The sequence below is a fragment of the Patiria miniata genome, unplaced genomic scaffold (assembly GCF_015706575.1).
Source record: "Patiria miniata isolate m_02_andy unplaced genomic scaffold, ASM1570657v1 HiC_scaffold_5, whole genome shotgun sequence".
Lineage (NCBI taxonomy): Eukaryota > Metazoa > Echinodermata > Asteroidea > Valvatida > Asterinidae > Patiria > Patiria miniata.
This window is the reverse complement of record NW_024037072.1, coordinates 35,741,374-35,762,504: the sequence shown is the minus strand read 5'-3', so window position 1 is coordinate 35,762,504 and position 21,131 is coordinate 35,741,374. Positions and strand designations below refer to the sequence as shown.

At 42.2% G+C, this 21,131-nt stretch overlaps 1 protein-coding gene and 1 non-coding gene across 2 annotated transcripts in view; one reads left to right on the top strand and one right to left on the bottom strand.

Annotated features, from left to right (window-relative positions):
* Positions 1-4,172: 4,172 nt before the first annotated feature.
* LOC119741895 overlaps positions 4,173-21,131 on the bottom strand; it is a 36,452-nt gene continuing 19,493 nt past the window's right edge. The window contains exons 4-16 of the mRNA XM_038217832.1: positions 19,711-19,956; positions 18,357-18,572; positions 17,363-17,572; positions 14,228-14,467; positions 13,367-13,542; positions 12,505-12,682; positions 11,542-11,751; positions 9,413-9,619; positions 8,330-8,543; positions 7,320-7,462; positions 6,432-6,746; positions 5,759-5,982; positions 4,173-4,652 (exon numbers count right to left, since the gene is read on the bottom strand). Coding sequence (XP_038073760.1) covers positions 4,584-4,652; positions 5,759-5,982; positions 6,432-6,746; positions 7,320-7,462; positions 8,330-8,543; positions 9,413-9,619; positions 11,542-11,751; positions 12,505-12,682; positions 13,367-13,542; positions 14,228-14,467; positions 17,363-17,572; positions 18,357-18,572; positions 19,711-19,956 — 2,648 coding nt within the window. The 3' untranslated portion in view covers positions 4,173-4,583. The remainder of the gene's footprint in view (positions 4,653-5,758; positions 5,983-6,431; positions 6,747-7,319; positions 7,463-8,329; positions 8,544-9,412; positions 9,620-11,541; positions 11,752-12,504; positions 12,683-13,366; positions 13,543-14,227; positions 14,468-17,362; positions 17,573-18,356; positions 18,573-19,710; positions 19,957-21,131) is intronic.
* On the top strand, positions 20,840-20,912 carry Trnar-ucg. The gene has a single exon. It is a non-coding gene; the product is annotated as a tRNA-Arg (tRNA).

Here is a 21,131-nt window from a genome sequence, read left to right as displayed (position 1 = left end):
CGAAATTTTTCATAAACATCTCATTTTGCCCAATTTTGCTAAAAATGCAAGGTTAACCCCTTACAATCTGCAATTTTTCAGAAACATCTCATTTTGCCCAAATTTAATTCAAAAAGCAAGGTTAACCCCTTAAATCTGCAATTTTTCAGAAACAACTGATTTTGCCCAATTTCGCTTAAATATGAAAGGTTCACCCCTTACAATTTGAAATTTTTCATGAACATCTCATTTTGCCCAATTTTGCTAAAGATGCAAGATTAAATCCTTACAATTTAAGATTTTTCATAAAAATCTGATATTGCCCAGTTTTGCTAAAAATCCAAAGTTAATCCCTTACAATCTGCAATTTTCCAGAAACATCTGATTTTTCACAATTTTGCTAAAACAAAAAGGCAATGATCTTAACCCCTTACAATTTGAAATTTTTCATAAACATCTAATTTTGCCAAATTTCACTAAAAAAGCAAGGTTACTCCTTTACATCTGAAATGTTTCAGAAACATCTGATTTTGCCCAATTTTGCTAAAATATGCAAGGTTCACCCCTTACAATATGAAATTTTTCATAATATTCTCATTTTGCAAAATTTTGCTAAAAATGCTCTCGCACTCGTTCAGTCAACTTTTTGATTTTTTAGCCTTTTTAAAAAAAAATGAAACAAAGGTCTATGTCATCAATCAATGAATATTTAACAATTGACAATAAACAAAATTAAGTTTCGTTCGATCAATATGACTAAAAATATTACATCTTTTAAAATAACGTTTTTTTAATTGTGAACATTTCCCAACAAATAGAGTAATTCCCAAAATAGGAATAATGAAAAAAACGAAGCCCGTCACCCTTAAAATTGGAAATGCTGAATTGAAAAACAAAGTCAAGTCAAGGGCGGATCCGGGGGGGGGGGGGGCCAAAGGGGGCCATGGCCCCCCCCCCCAAAAAAACGAAACCAATTTTTTTTTTTTAATGTGACATCGCAATAAAGGCAGGCAATGAGTACACCACCATCTTTTCCTCAAAAAAAATTGGTTAAAGTGGTCAGAAATTGCCTCAGATCGCACCACAGAGCATCTAGAATCCAAAAAAATTTCGGGGCCCTCGCGGGCCCCGAACCCCACGCCGTAATTTTTTAGACCCACTTTTTGGGGGGACCAAAAAAAATTTTGGCCCCCCAAAAATTGTGTTCTGGATCCGCCCTTGAGTCAAGTGGAACACAAAAATGTACATTAAGGGCTGAATTTTAAAAATGCCATTACACTGGGCTTTATAGACTTGCCTTTTATTTTCATTGACTTGCAGGCGCGAATCCAGAGGGTTTTTACGGGGGGGGGGGGGGTCGAACCCCTCCCCTGCTCTGACGCAACAAAGTAAGCTATTCTGCATCGGTTATTATGTATCTGACGTGTCTGAATCCCCAACCCAAATAATTTGTTGGAGACCCAGAGTGTGGGAAGCCCTGTGGGCCGCGACCCGGCAGCTATAGGCAGCGTGATATCATCATTTCAGCCGATGGCTCGTTCGTTTATAAGTGGCATTTTGACACCTTAAATATCTTCAAGTGATGAATATAAACGACCCGCCAAAAGCGTCAATTACAACAGGCGACAGGGGCTGATCCAGGAATTTTCTTGGGTTGTGGGGTATCAACTAAAAAAACTATAATGTACACAGGTTATTTTTTTTCCTCTGGACTCTTTGGCCTTCGAAAATCAATAGGTGGGGGGCCGCCTTCACCTATTTATTCGAACGGCGCCCCCACTGAAATTATTGTGCTATGCCCCCACCTAACGCCCCCCCCCCCCCGGATCTGTGCCTGGGCGACTCTTGTACAGTGTTAGTGCAGTGAATTTGATACCGGTGCAATGTCAAATCATATTATACGTCGTGTCCAAAATATGTCTTTCTTATATGATCCTGATTAACTATGTCGTTTACAAATGGAATTTCTAGGAGCTTTCAAGTGAGACATTGCACGAAAAAAAAATATCGGCCCACGTCAAGCAATCAAATAATTAATTTCAACTTTCGAATTAAGAGCGTGACGCTTCTAATTCGTTTTGAATAGTATGCACAATTTCAGAACTGGAGCGCGCAATTTAAAACCAACTTTTCTAACTGTGTAAAGGCCTGCCAAAGCAAACAAGCAAATTTATTTGTTACAGGAAATTATAGTCCTTTAAATTTCGTTCGGGAAGAAAATCGAAATTCAATTTGAAAAACCATGTACGCCCTATATACCAACAGAATGTCAACATTTATGAAATTGTCTGCGCGACGATGCAGTATTTTTTGTTCTTCATTTTACCGATATTTATTCTAAGCGCCTATTTTTACCCACCCCAGGGCAGAAGCATAGCAGAGGGGGTTGGGGTTGCACAGTGGCAAATTGCAACGGGATGCATAATTAAGAGTGAGCCATTGGGCCGGCGACATCGGCCTGTCGGAAAAAAAGTGTTTCACGTCCATCTGAAGGGATGAAGAGCGCCATCTACTGTCCGAGAGTGTCCATGAGTGTCTGCTTTTAACAGCGCCGCTAATGTATGCAATAAACTGCCATGTAGACCCCAATGATAAATGCCAGAAAGTCAGGAAAAATACTCACAATTTACTCTCGAGACACACATCAAAATTATAGCTTATTTTTATCATCTTTCCTTCACTATTAATTTTTTTTGGGGGGGGGTAATCTGATCACACAAAAATGAAATGAGATGCAGTCACTCCAAAATCAATTTAGAATTACATTTAATCATCACTTTTCTAAATAATCCAGATCACAATAAAATGGCAAACAAGCGCACTGAGGCTGAAAGAGAAGACAAACTTTTTTATTACGTTATTTCTATGATCGATGTATGTGTGGTACACAATAAGTTTACTAACTGGACTCAAAACGTAAAGATATAACATGTATGACCCTAATGGGACCCTTGTTGTAGAGCAAATAAGTGAAATTCATTCACGCGAAGTGTTTTATGCAAGCGCACAATGATAAACTCTTCAACATAAAACCTTTGCAAAAGGGTCAACATTAAACTGTTCATGGCCAGTGTACAAGGAGTCTCTTTGGTTATTTCAGACAAATTCAATTCAGTGACAGACATGGAATAAAACAAAGGAGCGGATCATGAACCAGTACCTAAGGTCTGATAACAAAGACTGTGTAGTTTGTAATGCTGTTGCTTCTGCTGGATACAATGCCAACACCTCCAGATGGTGGTTATAACGCATAGGTAGGCCTAATGGCTGCGGTGTGGGAGGACTGTGGGGACAAAATACAATCATGGTCATTCTGTTGTACCCAGTAGCGAATCCAGGTTTTAGGTCCAGGGATGCATAAAAAGAGTAATGTTATTGAGGAAAAATGGTCCCAATTCCTTTTCGTTCGCGAAATGGTAAAAAGCGCGCAGGGTATACGGTAGCGATTGAGGGGTTGACACTTTCATATACTCTTAAACCAGGCAATGTCGCCAGGGGCGCGCAAGTTCCCCCAGTCCCCCCCCCCCCCCCCCATCCCCTCCATCTGGGTACGCCACTGGTTGTGCCAGTGCTGCCGACTCACCAGGTATAGTTAAAGACCATTATGTCTTCGAGAAATTTACGCGATTACGATCGTTTAGCCCTTTGTTTCTGTATAGATTATCTACAGAGCCATCGATCTTAAACGAAGGGGAGGGGGACAAGCCAAAGTCAGAAACAACTTTTATCGGCATGGTCATTGTCTGACTTTGTTGTAATGCAGGCAGTTTTGAGATAAGTCAGTTCCAGGTTTTCGAGGAGTTGCCTTCCAACTCACTTCATTACATGCATTACAACGATGAACCTTTGGGTAATTTGCTGCTAGTGTTTACGGCTTCCACAACTGACAATATCGAGCTTTAAATCTTTGGTGGATTTAATGACAGTTCCATGTCAAAACGCTTCAATGGAACTATAAGGCCGCGTCCGAAATGAATGAACGGCTGGCAGTAACACGCGCTTATGGGAGTCGAATTCGCCCACTTTCATAAGCACATGCGTACTTGCCGGCCGCAGCCAAGTAATGGACCGATCCAGTAAGCTCCGCCCAGTGCGCACGTGGGCAAATTAACACGTGGTCCGCTCCATTGCCACGCTGCATTTTCCTTCCGCGCGCATCATACGCGCGTGCACGCAATGTCGGACTTTAGTGCACGCACGTCGGACATAAATCACGGCTGTGATTGGTCAAAACACCATGGGGCGGTGCTTACTGGATCGGTCCATTGGGACGCCGCTCAAGAGGGGAAGGGAGGAAGTACACATTTTTTTCATGAAATTTAAAAAACAGCATTCACCAATATACATTTTCTTTACTCATTAATTAAAAAGTGTCGCATTTAAACTTATGTAATCCACTCAAGATTGCCAATAGAACTTTTCACAGTTATTATAAAGCTCGACCCGAATAACGTCAGAAGCTCATGTCCTTCACAACTAGTATATTTAGCCCCGTCTACACAATTAATGATAATATCAAACTCCGTCAGTTTACAAAGAAATAATTTATCATCTTGATACTCCACACGGCGACCACTTTAGAGCAGTTGCCTCTGGCGGCCAGTTTAGTCCGCCGCATCCAGAAGTCCCGCTTCGCTGTCTCTTCGGATGGTCAATCCATTTCCTTTCATGTCCTGTTAGATAACGTAGAGAGAGCAAATGTATCCTTTTTTAATCAAATCGTTGAAAATTTAGCATGTTGATTATAATATTATGTTAAATAAATACTGTCTACTTTGCCAGAGATGTACAACACGTGAAGTGGACTCGAGTCTGACTCGAGTCACATGTTTGGTGACTCGGACTCACACTCGAGTCGATCGGACTCGGACTCGGACTTGACGCTTTGGACTCGCTTTTGACACTTAAAAGACTCGGACTTTGAACTCAGACTCAATGTTAGTGACCCGGACTCGACAGTAACATGCTCTTTTTAAAATTTAAATTGAAGGTTTTTCGTGCAAAATAATGTTTAAGTATTTGATACAGCAAATTGTATATTAATACGTATACCGTGCGTGTTCTTCCGTAGTTAGGCATCCATTGCAAAACCATTATGCCGCTCTCTACGTGCATGACTGTTAGAATGTTTGCTTTATTTTACCCGTGTACTGATGAGGGTTTTGTGTGTGTCAGGTTTGTTCTTGATTTTATTTTTAAGAGACTAGTGACTCGGACTCGAACTCGACCCAAATGACTCAGGAGTCGGACTCGGACTCGACACCTAGGACTCAGACTTGAGGTTAAGGACTCGAATGCAAGCCCACTCCATACAAAGCTAGCGCAATGTATCCATTACCATTATGTTGTACGCCTTTTAAGTTATCCTTCGTTTTATTGAGGTAGGCCTACTTTTGTATCTCTGTCAATCAGTTGTCGAGTATTTGTTGTTTTCCAAAGGTGACATGCACATGTGATCTCTATTAGGCATAAAGGCTGAAATCCGGTATTAGTTTGATTGTTTAATATGAGATCACGAATCAATCATGAGTCGGTCAACGATGTTAAAGGAAGCTTTTGTCAAGTGCATTGGTTTGAATAGCTTAATTGTGTCTTAAATGAAGACTGAAGGTATGGTCAGGACTGGACTACTCTGCATTTATAATTTGTTATTGAACTTGAAGCACGTTATAATAACAGTTTTTTCTCTGTTAAAAAAAACCCAAACGACCAAAACAACCAAAAACAACCCAACGATATTCGGCTCAGCATTTCGAGCATGGTGGTCACTTGCTTTTACCTCATCTAACCCTGATGCCGTACTGGAGTAGACTTGCTCGTAGCCTGCGCCCGTGTCGTAGTTGACGGTGGTGTTGTGCATGTACACGTCGTACCGCTTGGAGTATCTGGATTTGCGCACACGTATGTACACCACGATAGCGACCAAGGCTACCAGTACGAAGATGGCTACGAGAGCGCCCCCTATGGCACCAGCCGACGAAAAGGATGCGGGCTTGCCTGTACCTAGAAATGGGGAAGTATTTTACAATGGAGCGTGCAACTCTCGCGTTACTCATTTAATTTTCATTTTGGTTCGGTAGAGTCATGCGCTATTAGACCTAATAAAGTATCTACAAGGGTCTCGTAAAAAAAGCGTTTAACCCACTTTAGTTGTACCCGGTTTACTACCTTGGTGTAAAAAGGCCAAAAATCCGTCCGCCGAGCTCATCAATAAAAGTAATACACTAAAATGATTCTATAATTATGAGAGAGTTCTGAGAGCCATGAAATTGGTGAATTGAAGACATATGGCATGGCCTGGCCTTTGTGGATTCCAATTCTGAGCATTTTTTTGTGCAATTGAAAGCTGAATTGAAAGCGTGCCCGAATTGGTCTATACTCATAACGGTATCCAGCGGCACGCACAAACGAAACAGCTAGAGTCAGCTTTAATTACTGCAAGCAAAACCCACCTTGATCGTGATTGGTTTTCACAACCAGTGTCTGGGACCTGACCTCTCGGGTGAGCGTCCCGTTATCCCACAGCCCCAGCAGCTGCAGGTGGTACACTGTCCCCTGCGTCAGGTTCCCGACCACGGTGGACAGAGCTGTGGGTTCCACGATATCCGATAGGACTACCCGGCTGTCCTGGGCGTCCGTGACCATGAGGCGCCAGCCTATGATGTGCTGGGCTATTTCTACGGGAAGCATGGTCCACCGCACTGTGATGGAGTCCGTACTAATGGTTTCGGCTTCGATCTTGAAGGGCCGGCCAGGGTACGGCTTGGCTGTCATAGGACCGAAAAAAAGTACAAATTGGTGGTTTGTTGGTGGCTGTAAGTTTGCTTCAGTACATTTATAATCACATATACCTCCGAGACACGTATGTCTTCTCAATGGAAAGAAGAAACAAAAGTATTTTGAATAAAGAATGAAAATGTATGATAAATCTTCAATCATTTACCAGAAGCTTACCATCAGACGCTTCTCCCATCGATTGCAAGGTAAAACAAACAAAAAAAAGTAATTTTTATAATTGTTACGAAAAAAAAGAAAACGTGCAAACTGAGAACAATTCTTCTCAACTCACTGAAGATAACTTGCTTGTAAAAAAAAAACTTCATCGACACGATTTGTACAAAATTAATTACCTGCCCGTTTTTCTGTTTTAAATTTTGCAAAGAGATTGTTTAACTAAGGTTTTACTAAAGGAGGAGGAGTAAGGTACTTTATCTGTGCTAAAGACATTTCTTTGCAATATCACTTACACGGTCCTGCAATTGTTTAACCATTTTTTCAAGGATGGGTTTGAAAAGAAAACACGCTTCATTATGAAGAAATTAAGTTTGATAAAAACTCACACGGTATCCAAAGTGTGTCCACCTCCACTTTGTTTGACGGTAGGTGGATGGCAACGGTCGGGTCCCCGACGAGCACCACCAATTGCACAACGTAGCTTCGGGCTGGTCTCAGGTCCAGCATCGTGTAGCTTACCATCGAGGCTCTATTGGAAGCAGAGGTTAAAAGGCAGGTAAACTGATGCAATAGAAATTATTTGAATGAAGAGGAGCTAGGATTGGATGTCATTACGGATGTGAATGGTCGGACAATTTAGGAATAAAGCTAAACAGGTAGCCTATGCACTCTTAAAATCTAAAGAAAATTTGAAATTGTGTATATGGTCTTTTAATTTATCAAGCTCCCTCATGCGTTACTCACATCATTATTGCTCAACTCCTGGCTATGCATTTTGGGCATCCCCCTCCCAAAAAAGGCAGTACAATGTCCTCTAATTATCCAACAATTGAGGCCAATTCATTTCAGTTGTCGAGTAGAATGACATTACACATGATTTTAAAATACAGGATATTCATCAAGATTTCTTTTAACAGAAAAAAACATCACAGCTAATGATGACCACTTCACATACAACAGACAAATTTGATCAAAAATGATGAACAAAAAATGTATTAGACAAACTACTTAACATTCGACAAAATACATGTAGTTAATCAAATATTCACTAATTCAAATGGGACAAAAAGTGATGTGATTTCTGACAGAACATCTTGATGCCATCCCGATGAGGTTGTCCAAAGATCTCACTTAGGAGAATATTCCAAACAGGGTTTATTTAGTGGCAGGCAGGAAGGATCTGTCATGCAAAGACCAGTGACCAGATCCTGTCCTTATGGAGAAACGGAGAAACGCCAGTACAAAAACTTAAGGGAGGGAGAAAACCACACTTGCTGTCTGGTATTGGTCACCCCTCCTACTTTCCAAGATCTGCTTACTATGCCCTTCAGACTTTCACAATTTCCGTCTTTGAATGGGTAAGCTACTTAGAGTAGCTTAGCCAGGGCCACGTTACCTAAGTTCAACGGTTGTGGCCCAATCCTTCACGCCATATGACAGCTCCTTGTACTTGAGACGGAAGCGAGCTATATACCGGCGCTGGACGTCCGTCATCGGGGGCCAGGAGATGGTGGCCTGATAGGCCGAGATTTCCTTGGCAGTGATGTTCATCTGGAAGGAGGACAGGGGGACGGAAAGAGAGGGGATGGGTCCGTGGGCTGGCTGCGGCGCTGAGGGAAGAATTAAAAGAAACAGGGCGGCTAAATGAAATTACGTATGGTAAAGGCTGTCAGTTTGACGTGAAATGTCCAAACGAGCAGAGAGTCTGTGGGTAGTGGGTTTTAAAGTTAATTGGACCCATTTTCAAACATTAAAAATAATATTGCAAATAATGAAATATCTTACTTGATTATGAGTAAAATAGAATCAAGTATCCTGTGAAATCATTGCGAATGGTATGCTGTCCATTTCGAGAAGAGTTTATCATCAGTTTCTTGCAATGTTTAGGACGAAGCCAACGTGAGAATAGAATGACTGGGTTTTTTTCAATTACTGCCCCAAGTTAACTGAAATTAATGTAGTTTGCAGTCGATTACATATCCGTGAATGAGAATTATTTTACTTTGGTGACAAAGTGGGGATCAAAAGACCACAATTAGAGGGTGAAAGTCAAATTATGAGGTCTACTCAGCTGAAATTTCAACAGCTCGGTTTTTCAATAACCTACTTCAGATATACAATTGATGTTCCTTGAATCGGCAAAAATACATATTTGTCTTGCAAATGGTGTCCAATAGCTCTGTAGAAATTTGATGTTTGCCGAATGTAAACTTGTGTCTGCTACGAATCAGTTCTTAAAATAATTACTCGGGACCTTTGAAGAAGCAAAAATGAAAACACTTTTCATTCCTGGGGTTTAAGTTTTTGAATGCAAAAGGAAATCTGGACATCATAGCTTTTTAATTGTCTAAATCGCAACCCTTTTCAATCTCCAATACATTTATTTCCACTACCTTCGCTACAAACTCCCTTTGTGACGCTTGAGGGCGCCCCTCCCCTAACGCAATGGAAAATGTATGACTATGAGATATGGACTCACTATCATAGCACAGCCACTCCTTGCAGCATGTGTCTGGTACGCTGACTTGAACTGGGTAGGGACAGTCAGATGTGGCCGCTGGGGGCGTGGTGCTACACAGATTGTGACACGAGACTTCCCCCGAGTCACACGAACAGCGCAGATCGCATCCCTGACGCCACTGCATGCCATTTAAGTATATATTGCCACCATGCGAACAGTCACCATCTTGTAGCAAAAAGAAGAAGAAACACTAAGGCTGAAAATACTGTGTCATCTAAGGAAGATAATGTTCCATCGTCCAGTACAGAGTGTGAAGGATAGAATTATTCGAATCCAAAAGTCCTGAAATGTTCCTGCCTTGAATGTAGGGGAGAGACACACCAATGGACGCTTGGGGCGCTACTCATGTTGAAACTATGTACACAATCAATATACGAGTAAGTGTTGTAGGGTATGTATTTCTCCGTTAGTTTTTCTGCATGAAGCGGATCCACGCGAGGTTGAGGCAAGCAAACATGATTTTCAATAATTATGAAACTTGTAAAACACACCAAAGACAACAAGAAGTTGTTTACGACTGCTCGCGAGAGGCACATACCATAAAGGGGCGTTTCAAAAATATGAAGTAAAAAAGTTGAACAAAATCGTTGTAATTTCTGTTTTATTTGTTTCCACTCTTCGACCGAAAAAAGTATTTATGAATAGGAATAATTTGTGCTTGGCCGGTATTAAACAAGTCTGTTTAAGACCGGCTGCGGGCCTGGTCGCTAATAACATCGCTCGCCTTCGGCTCGAGCTATCATCAGCCGGTCTTAAACGGACTTGTGTACAACCGGTCAAGCACATGTGTATTCACTTATTTGAAAAAAAAAATTCTGTCAACATTAGACTCTTCTTGCCGGCCAAACTGGTAAAAATATTAGCCAATTGTCCTTCCTTTTAAACGCTTGTGCACCCATTCAGAAAATATCAACAATCAAGAGTATTTCTTGATTCCAAATATACTTGGACTATAATATAAGGAGAGATTGAAATACAGCCTTATCTGAAGCAGATAAGATACTTGTTATCACTCGAAAGGTGAGCAACCTTGACATCGGTTCTTTTAAAAGCTCCAGTGAGACCTCTTACTGTGAGTAGGCCTACCTTTGAGAAATGGAATGGGTTATGAGACAGGCCTATCAGTCAATCCGGACTGTCGCAAAACAATCCTCAAATTGTAAAAACACCTAGATAGATTTGACTACCAAACAGTCAGTCCTGCACCTAGCAGACTACAGAGAGGGTCAGCTGGGAGCAAGTTTGACTGTTTTCTAGTCAAATTTCATTAGAGTGTTTCAGAGTACACTGTACTTAAAAGTCAAGGTGAATTGCGGCTTTCGTAGAACTCGCCTCTCAACAAGTCACCCAAAATCCATGTGTTTCTTAACCGCAGCAATTCTCATGACAAATCCCCAGCGTCATATTCGTGGAACTAGCCCTGCAGGACACACCTGGTGATTCTTAACTTTCTAACCCGCAGGGCTCCTTGATTAAACTTGTAATGACGAGATCATCCATAATAACTGGACGACCTTCTTCGCTCGGCGCACTGACTTTTCAAATTAGCTTTTCGCTGCTTGTAAAGGCCCAGTTTGATTGATACGGTAAAACAGTTCTTTCTTCATATAGAGTGCGTTAACAAATTGAAAACATCATTTAAAAAATAGTAAAAATCCACGTCCTTTTCCTTTCTCTATTACCTTTGCCGATTGATTCCTGGTTTTACATTTTGATCAAGCACCTCAATTCCAAATTCGCTTCGCACATAATTTGCTATGCACCAAAACAAAATTGATCAGCTAAAGTTATCGGCAAAAATTCCATTCGCTATACACTGTCGGAAGGGTTCTCAGCTGATCTGTGCTGTGCACACACATTGTGAGCAATATAGCCTGCATGGGACTTATTAAGCGGCTAGAAATTGTGATACATTGCAAATTACAAAGCCCTTGGAGATATCAGAACTGATGACACACACTACCGGTCTAGAATCGTGGAGCCGTTAAGCACAAAATATTGCTGAGCAAATGTACGTGCTGAGCAAAAATCAGCTGAGAGCAAGTGCTTAGCACTGGCTCGAATCTGGACCTTGCAAAGCTGCAAACCTTTTGGTAGACATCTCCACTCTGGACAGCACTGGCCCTCCACGACCACTCGCTGGGGGTTTGGGCAGACGTAGGACGGCAGCAGCTCCGTTACCGGGCACCGCTCACGGCATATTGTCCTACCGGCCTTGCACTCGCACGAAGACTCGCAGCCGTCGTAGAAGCGCTCGCTGTGCTGGTAGACCTGGCTCTTGTACGTGCAGGGCTGTGCTACGTGAAAAGATCGGGAAGGGAGAACTAGGTTTTGTTGCCTTAAGATTCGAGCAGTTGCCCTAAGAATAGTGAAGAGTAGGTAACAGTTCGAATGGTTTGACAATATACTGAAGTCTTGAACATATAGCAAATTGCCGACTGCTGTGCGGTTTCATAAGCTATCTTTTAAAGGCACAAGAATCTATTGCATAATATTTACACCTAACGAAAACAACATTAACTGACACATTAGGGAGACATTTTGTTATAAGCTAGTTTACAATAGGGAGGCATTGGTCATTAGGAAGACATTTCAGTGTCTAGGGGCCTCCCTAATGCTTTAACTTCCACTTCTAGAACGAATTTTAATGTCGGCAAATGTTTAAAACGATTCATTAGGTCAAGAAAAGTACAATTAAAAAGTTTGGGAAGGGGGAGTATATGTATTTTCAAATAGGGTTACGGCAAGGTTTTTGTTTGTGAACAAGTCTATGAGAATGTCTCTACAACGAACCATTATTATTATTCTAATTATTTTTATCATTTTACGTTATTTCAAAGTAACATTTTTAAACGTTTTGGCACGATAACTGACCTTATTGGTGAAAATAAGCGGCAATTCGTGTAGAACTATACAGACGGCGCGCTTACTGACACTAAGCTCTGGGTTGTTTAGCTTCAAATCTGTGTTCGTATGTTGTTTTATTCCCATTGGACAGTTAAATTAAATTAAACTGCCATACAAATGCATGAAAACTCCAGGCAACGTACGAGCGTTTTCCACGGTGGTCACCACAATGGTGTCAGTAGCTGGGAGCGTGTTGGGCCATCTGGGCTCCATACGGTCTGGTATACTGACTCTGATCTGCAGATAGTATGTGGTCCGTCGGGACAAGCCTGTGATCTCAATAATGATATGGCCGCGGACTCGAATACCGGCTGGGAAATCCTGCAAATACAACATGAAGTTTTTTCTTTAAGGGTTTCGTAACTGTTATGCTAGAAAAATGCATCCCGATAGGCCTTACAAACAGGAAACCCATTCAAAAGAAATGAGGTTTATCCGTTGAAAGTCTTGATTATGAAGATAAATGTACAGATAGTTACGCAGGGCCACTATACTAACTGTGCAAAGAAATGTGCAAATAACTTAATTTGAGAAAGGTGGTCCACCCTATCTCGAGTTCATTCTCCTTTTCATCATTTTAGCCGAATACGCAGACGGCACGCTAAAAAGACACTATATTATTGCAGGTCAAAGCGTTTAATTTGATAGTAACTAAATTTGACAGTAACTTTGCCTGCCTCGTTCAACCTTTACCTTCAGTGACCCCGGTTCGAATCACCATAAGATTTCATAATTCTTTAAGCTTTAACATGGTTCTCTTTTTCCATGATTTAAACTGCCTTTACTGCCTTCTCTCCAGTGGTTTTTTTAGCTTTGGTACAAGTGTAACATCCACTTCTAAATTATCCTACGCTCATTTTCTAAGTTCCAAGCTCATTGTCCTATTTCAAGGAATCTTTCAAGGCTTTCTTAGCTTTAGTGCATCTGTTAAAACTAAGTGCCTAAAGTTCGAAGTGCCTTAAGACATAAAACGAATGACTGGTTTCTCGTGATTGCCAAGCCTACCTTTCGGTATTTTTTCCAGGTTTCGGGGTTGACGTTTTGAGCACTGTCCGTGTACTGGATGATATAACCGTCTAGACTGGAGAGCAGCTCGTCATTTGCCGGCGGGGCGAAGGCCACGGTGATGGATGTGTCGTTGAAAGAAAACACCGACACATCACGTACAACGTTAGGACTCTCTGGCATTCACAAAATTACAGTCAAAGTTTAAACTTGGTCAATTGCAGCACTACGGCAAACCAAAACAACAATCACATTTTACAACATGTATGGAAGATTGAATACGCAAATGTCATTAAAAACATTATTGGTTGGTAGCCATTTCTGCATATAATTGTTTTCGGACGTTTGGGGATGTTGTTGCACTATTCAAGAAATGTTACTTTGGTTTTGTTGCTACAAAATAGAAAGCTTTTTTTAGTAGGTTATGACATGAATGTCCAAAATAATGCAATTAGTTACTAACAAACTCAAGTTGAACTTGGACTTTATTTCAAGACATATCGTTTGTGTAGGTCTTTGTATAATTCATGTTTGTGAACCCCAATTTGTTAAACTCCTACGTACACCCCTCGTCAGCATTCGTCCACTAATAGGGAGCAATGGAAACCGTTGGGAAAATTTGCCGATTACATCAACTTTTTTGTGGTTATTTCACTGGGCTCACAAATCTATCTCAACATTTTGATATGAAACGCCCATTGTCGAATGTCGGTAGTGTGCCCAAAAGGCCTATTCACTAACCACATAAAACGATGATTTAACAGGTAACTTTTTCGAGCGACTATAATGTCTCCCATACCCGCGCCATTTTGGTCCCTATTTTTTGTTGTCAGGTGTAACCACTCCGATCAACGAACTCACGCTGTTTGGGATCGTGGCAGGCAATCACCTCGCAGCAGTCCTCGCTCCGTAGCTTGGTGATGACCGGCGTGGGGCAGAGCGGCGTGGGCGACGGGGGAGAGGGCGAGACGCAGACCGGCATGCAGACCAAGCTGCCGTGGTCGCACAGGCACCGCTGGTCACAACCCTCGTCGATCCACTCACCGTTGGCCATGGTGATGTTACCCAGTGAGCCGAAGTAGACACAGTCCGTGGTCGCGGCTGTTGATGCAATGTTTTGGGTAATTTTTTGTCAGAGCATAAATAACATTTAATCACACCAGTACATTATGAGACGCCTAGCGGCACAACAGGCTGTTCATAGAGTCAGTAAAATCAGTAAAATAAGATTCAACTGACGAAAGAAAAATACTTCAGTGACCATGCCAAAAAACACTTTTCCCCTGCATCCTTTTAGTACGATTTCTCATTCACATTTTATGCATAATGGGTGAAGTAAAAACTATGCTATGTCCTGGTTTGGCATGGGATATCCGATATGTTTCAAAATAAAGTTATTCGTAATATCAAACAAATATTAACAGAGTGTGCTAATCAAAAACAAACGAACGAAAAGAAATCAACTCCAGGTAGAAAAAGAGAGTATGAACCACCTTTACATGTATATGTAACTCATGAAGGCATTTTCGACAGATTATTTGACTTGAAAATCCCAAACCTGTATTTAAGTTTAACTGTTGGAACATAAGTTATTGGCAAGGTCGTGTTCAGGAAATCCAGTCTGCGTTAAGTAGGCTATACGTCCACAAAAACACCAGAATTCCGAGGCTCATTTCTTTGAGTGGGACCGCTTGTCATTTTTGTGTGGCCCATGAGAGCTCTTTCTACATCTCCCCCACATTTTTGCCGTACGTGCCAGCTTTTTGACGCGGGCTTATATTTCAAATAATGACATTACTCAATAGTCGGCCGCAGGAACCACGGAGTGGAATGGCGTGGTTATACCGGGGACTAGCGGTATTGGGTCCCGGGAGATAGTGTGATTGATCGGCGGATGTGCGCACTCTGCCTTGAACCCGCAGATCGGCTTTTCGTCCCGGTGCAGATTGTTTTTCTGTCCATGGAGATTTATACTAGGAATGTTTCGGCAATATGTCACAATCGGATTTTGCATTTCATGTCTTTTATCATTATTTTCCTAGCCAAGTATGACAGCTGAGCGGGTCTTTCAAGGTTAACGCTAGGCACCAGACCGGTGGGGAAAAGTAAAGAAGGAAGGATAAATTAAATAATGAACATTTTCTTGCGTTGTTTACATTTGATAACCAAGGTTATATACAGAAAATTGTACAATACGTAAAATCGCTAATCATGACCAGTCATATGTACCATGGTTTCATCATGATTACCCGTAAAATGCCCAGCAAAAACACATGGAATCGTTGAGGCGTCATTGATTATTAAATAATTATGGCTGCCGGCCACATCGACCCATATATGACCACGGAGCACAGCCTGAGATCGGCCCGGAGAAAAACCATCGTGGCACAGGAGAGAACCAACGCACAACTCTACTCACATGTGATCCGCGGCCAGGATTCCAACCATGGTCACCTTGGTGAGAGGCGAGCGCTTTACGCACATGCACAGGCCACCCATGCCGTCCACACGCAAAATACGATTCCAACAGGAGTATAAGAGGTGAAAGGCATAGTTCCTTAACGTCAACCTCAACGTCAAGATTCAACTTCCATAAGGTGCATTAACATCAGAGATAAATTAACCAAAATTCTACATCTAGGATCACAAGTCATACACTTCGCCTTATATGATATATCTAGCCAATTCGACTACCCATCGTCGTTAAGCGAGGCTTGTACATCACAAAGCCACGTTAGAAGCGCGGCGGTAATATATATGCTATGCGCCCTCGGATGTTACCGGCATGCATGTCACGTGGTTTTTTGACGTTAAAGCCTGGCATTATTAAGGACAGTGGAAAGTTGGATCGGGTGGTATATCTTACGTTTTCAGAGATGTTGGTGTACAGTATGTTGGGGAGAATAAAAAGTTCCAAAAAGCAATTCCATGGTTAACCAATCGGCTGCCAGCATCAAGAGACTGGATACCCCATTGGTCACCTCTTTAACATTCCAGACTATTCTATTTCTGGTATATTACAGGGCATAGAATTGTTTTGCCATTGCAAGGACTCAGTTCAATGGGAGAAAGTGCGGATGAAGCGTATTCGGACTATTCTACCACATCCAGGGAGGGACAAAAACAATATCTCAATATTTCTATGGTCATTCATCTTCCAACCAACTCTCTTTGGGAAGTTACCCCTTCTTTGTTGTTCCACTTCGATTTTTTTTTCTGCTCTAAGAGTTCACTTGCCCCACTGCCTTATTCTCTGTAATGATTTTCTATGGAAGAAAATACTAGTCAAGCTCAACCCGAAAGTCTCAGCAAGGGCGGATCCGGGGGAGGGGGAAACGGCGGCCATGCCCCCCAAAAAACCGAACGCAATTTGTTTATTAAAGTGACGTCGCAATAAAGGCAGGCACTTCGTGCACCACCATCTTTTCCTTTAAAAAAAATGGTAAAAGTGGTCAGAAATTGCCTCAGATCGCACCACAGAGCATCTATAGAATCCAACAAACTTCGAGGCCCTTAAGCGGGCCCCGAACCCCACTCGTTGTAATTTTCGGAGCCACTTTTTTTGGGGGAAATATTTTAGCCCCCCCCCCCCCATAAAAAAAACCACAAAATTGAGTTTTGGATCCACCCTTGAGTCTCAGTTTAGGACATATATTGTATTTTCTGTTGGTTTTTTTTGTGGGTATTTTTTCGAGAGTGAAATTCACTCAAGTCTAACTGAAACCAAGGGCAAGACGCATAGCGGGAATTTGATTCAATCGAATAGATTGAGTTTCCATTGATGTATTTTATCAAACCTTTTCCGATCAACGCCAGTTTTCATTCTAAATTGCTAAGATCCTGGGTATTAAGTGGGTGACAAAGTGAAATTTCACTCTGGAAAAACATATTGAGAGTACTCAGTGGCTCAGTCAACTCATTGTGTCTGTAAATTGACTCGGTCAGTCAGAGGCGGTAGGTTTTCGCCTTTGGATTCTACACAATTTTGGCACTCACAGGCGGTTGGGCATTCCCACTGCATGCAGCACTCGCCGGGTACCTGGACCTGCTTGGGCTCCGGGCAGTCCTCAGTGGGCGCGCGGAAGTCGTAGGGACACCGGGACAAGCACGCCACGTAGTTGGCCTTACACTGGCAACGCATGCTGCAGCCGATGTCGAAGTATTCGTCCTCCTCGTACGTGTTGCCGTTCATCTCGCAAGAGCCCGCTACAGATAACACAGAGAAAAACCAAGGGAGTAGTGTTATAAACCGGTTATCATCATGTGGAAGAGCTTGTGTCAGAGTCGATCATGTTAAACCATCACGGCATCATGAAATAAAAATTGCAAATGCGCACACGGGGAAGAACTATGTGAGAATGCTGCTGCATACCAGTTACTGATTGGATTGACCTGAAATCTAAATGGTAAAAGGGTGTTTTTCATCCTATCCGGATCTTTCCTAAGAACACTGTGTCATTTTATGGACTGCAAATTAAGATTTTATTTGCACATAAAATGAAAGAGCTCCCGGTGCAGGTAGAATTCAAATATGTTAATGTTACAGACTTCTCATCCATTATATGCCTAATATTGCTCCAAGAGCGCGAATTTTGTGCCGGTGGAGTAGGGCCTATGAAACACAACCATTGTTTCCTATAGGGCATACGAAACACTTAACCCAGACCTGTTTAAACAACATACTAGTGATGGCCTAGTCAAAGTACTGACCTTTTTTCTAGTTCGTGAAAACTGATGTGAGATCTCATAGCTAAGGAAAATGCTACAATCGTTTCAGCTCTGACTTGATTAACATTCACGGTAGATTTCCAATCAATTCTGGAAAAAAGGCACCTAAGTATTTTGATTGATGTTCAGTTGCATCCAACTGACCCTCATACACCGAAATGTCTGTTAGTCATATCAGACTACAATAAAATATTTTCTTTTTTTTCGGAGGGGTGTGCTTTTGAGCAAAATTCAACAAGAATCACTCGGGAGGTATACTCACGAGGCGGCGGGCATGTCCAGTAGGGGCAGCATTCGCCGTCCGGCGGGGTGTTCAGCTGGGGCTGCGGGCAAGACGAACTGTCCGGTAGCATGGAGCCTGCCTCCGGACAGCGCTGTGTGCATGACTCCACGCCATTATCGCAGTGACATACCTCCTCGCAGCCGAGGTAATAGGTCTCACCGTGGCGATGAACCACATCATTGCGGGTACAGTCAGCTTGATGGTGGAGGGGGAATTAAAAGAGTTTGCAGAATACATGATGTATGAGACAAGCCACCTGCCTGAACTCCCTTTACACATTCTTTGTCACAATATTGAACATCTTATGAAATCGATTCAACGGGTAGACCTAGCCTATACGCTTTTCTAAACCACAGCTATATCTGCATTGCCATGAATGCAGGAGTTTGGTAAGCCTATTATGGTACGTGGACTCCAATAATATATGGCAACGTTTCATGCAATTCAAATTGGTTATGGCATTTAGGGAAAAGCAGTAAAATGGTTTAGTTCTTGAGCCAGAGATGAAAACCTCCGTGTCTCTCAGGCATCGTCAAACGCGTCACCTGCTGGAGTGACATCGGCGGGTTGGACTGTAAAGTTGATTCTCGAACACCCGAATCTATATCAGTTGAATGTCACTAAAATGCCACCTTTGAATAGCTACAATAACTTAATCGACTGGCCTCGGAGGCGTTGCTCCTTAGAGATAGTGTGGGGTTATTATCGTTCATCGTTCTTGTGAAAAAGATCATGTCTACTCCCGTCCACCTAATGATGTCAACCCATCCCCTTGACAAATCTCCGGCCGTCGGCAAATTAAAACTGCTTTCTGGCTTCGTTATTGCCAGTCGTGGTCTGTCGGCCATATTGTACTTACACCTTACCCCTAAAATTAGTCTAGCGACGGCCATGCTTATAAAACTATTAATCAAACCACAGAGAACCTTTCACAATGGCGACCCTCTGAATGGCCTGGATGCTTTCTTCTGCAAACGGGTACAGTCACTTATAATAATACGCATGCGTGAGACATATCATGTGATTGAAATAACATATCACATGATTTCAGATAATTTATAAGGTTTTGATTTCGGGTCTAGTGGTTTAGAATGGTGTCCTTCGAGGTACGAGTCCTGTAGGCAAGATTCCCCAACCCCAACCCCTTAGGATTTTCTTCCCCCCCCCCAAAAAAAAAATCCCCCCCCAAAAGTGAATTTTCTTTTCTTTCTTTTAATCTATTTAATTTCACCAGATCAGATGCATGCCCCATGGAGGATTTTCAGAGAACCATTTCGTATGGGCGTTATGGTCAGTGACTATACTTAGTTGCAGAAAAAAAAGTGAATGATACCTGGATTCAATGGTTCAGATGGTCCCTCATCGCACTCGATCATCTGACAGCAGTGTGGGTCGTCAGGGTGTGGGACTTCACGGCAATTGATCGGGTTGTACAGTACCACGTCGGGAGAGGGCGGGCAACTCCTGGGCCTACATATCCAACGGCCTAGCAGGCAATCGCACACGGTGTCGCAGCTTTGCTGGATGGTTTGGCCCTCGTCGTAATGCGTGGCATCGTGCTCACAGCCTCCCGTCGGTGCTAGATACACAAACAATTCAAAATATGATTGCCTTTTAGTCACATGGCCTAAATAACTGGGTAAATGTACAACAATCCAACAATATACGCCTGTCTTTGGATAGACTGTTGATGCCCAAGGGCAGATCCGGGGGGGGGGACGAACCCCCGTTTTTAAGTGACGTCGCAATAAAGGCAGGCACTGCGCACACCACCATCCTTTCCTCGAAAAGATTTGGTTAAAGTGGTCAGAAAGTGCCTCAGATCGCACCAAAGAGCATCCAGAATCCGTATCTAGAATTCGTATATACAAAAAGTTTTGTTTTGTGGATCCGCACTTGTTGATGCCTCGTATTCATTCCAGGGCGTTGGTAATTTTTACGCTTAACCCGATGCAACATCCATATCCGGTGCCGTCCTCTGACAGTAGGTGGCAGCCAACTTTGCAGTGCATCACCAGGATTGGCGATCTTGGGCACGTCAAACTGCTGTGTGGATGATGAGTCCGGTCCAGTCCTTGATGTTGTCTCCCCAGGTTGCTTTGGGTCGGCCTCTTGATCTTTTCCCCTCTAATTTGCCTTGAAATTTGGCTAGAATCGATGCATTTGTCCTTCTTTCTGTCCATGCCACTTGCAAGATAAGGCGGTAGCACCGCCTCAAAGGAGTTTATTCTTTGAGTATCTGGGGTTTTAAATTAATTTTCCATGCTTCGCATCTATAATTATAACTAACTGGGAATATAAGTCAATGTAGGAGTCTGGATTTGGTTTTGATTGAAAGAGATTTCATTTTCAGAGATGTCTGGATGTTTGTTAACATTGCTCCTGCAAGTGCCAGTCTTTTCTTGAAATCCATGATACACATATGAATGCTCAACTTAAGTTTAATATCAATCAAGGAACGTGGCCACGTGGCCTAATGGATAAGGCGTCCGACTTCGGATCGGAAGATTGAGGGTTCGAATCCCTTCGTGGTCAGAATTCATTTTTGGTGTGTAAAACACTCGTGTTGTATTATATTTCAGTTCAACATAAGTCAATATAAATACATTCCAAGGCCAAACATTCGAATGTCCTTGAGGCGAATTGAACATCTTTTTGCAGACTTCAAATCCTTGTCATCCTTAAGTTTTAGGCTGACATTCCCTTTGTAAGAAAAAGTAACAGTTACGTTTATTTAAAATAAAATAAATAGCT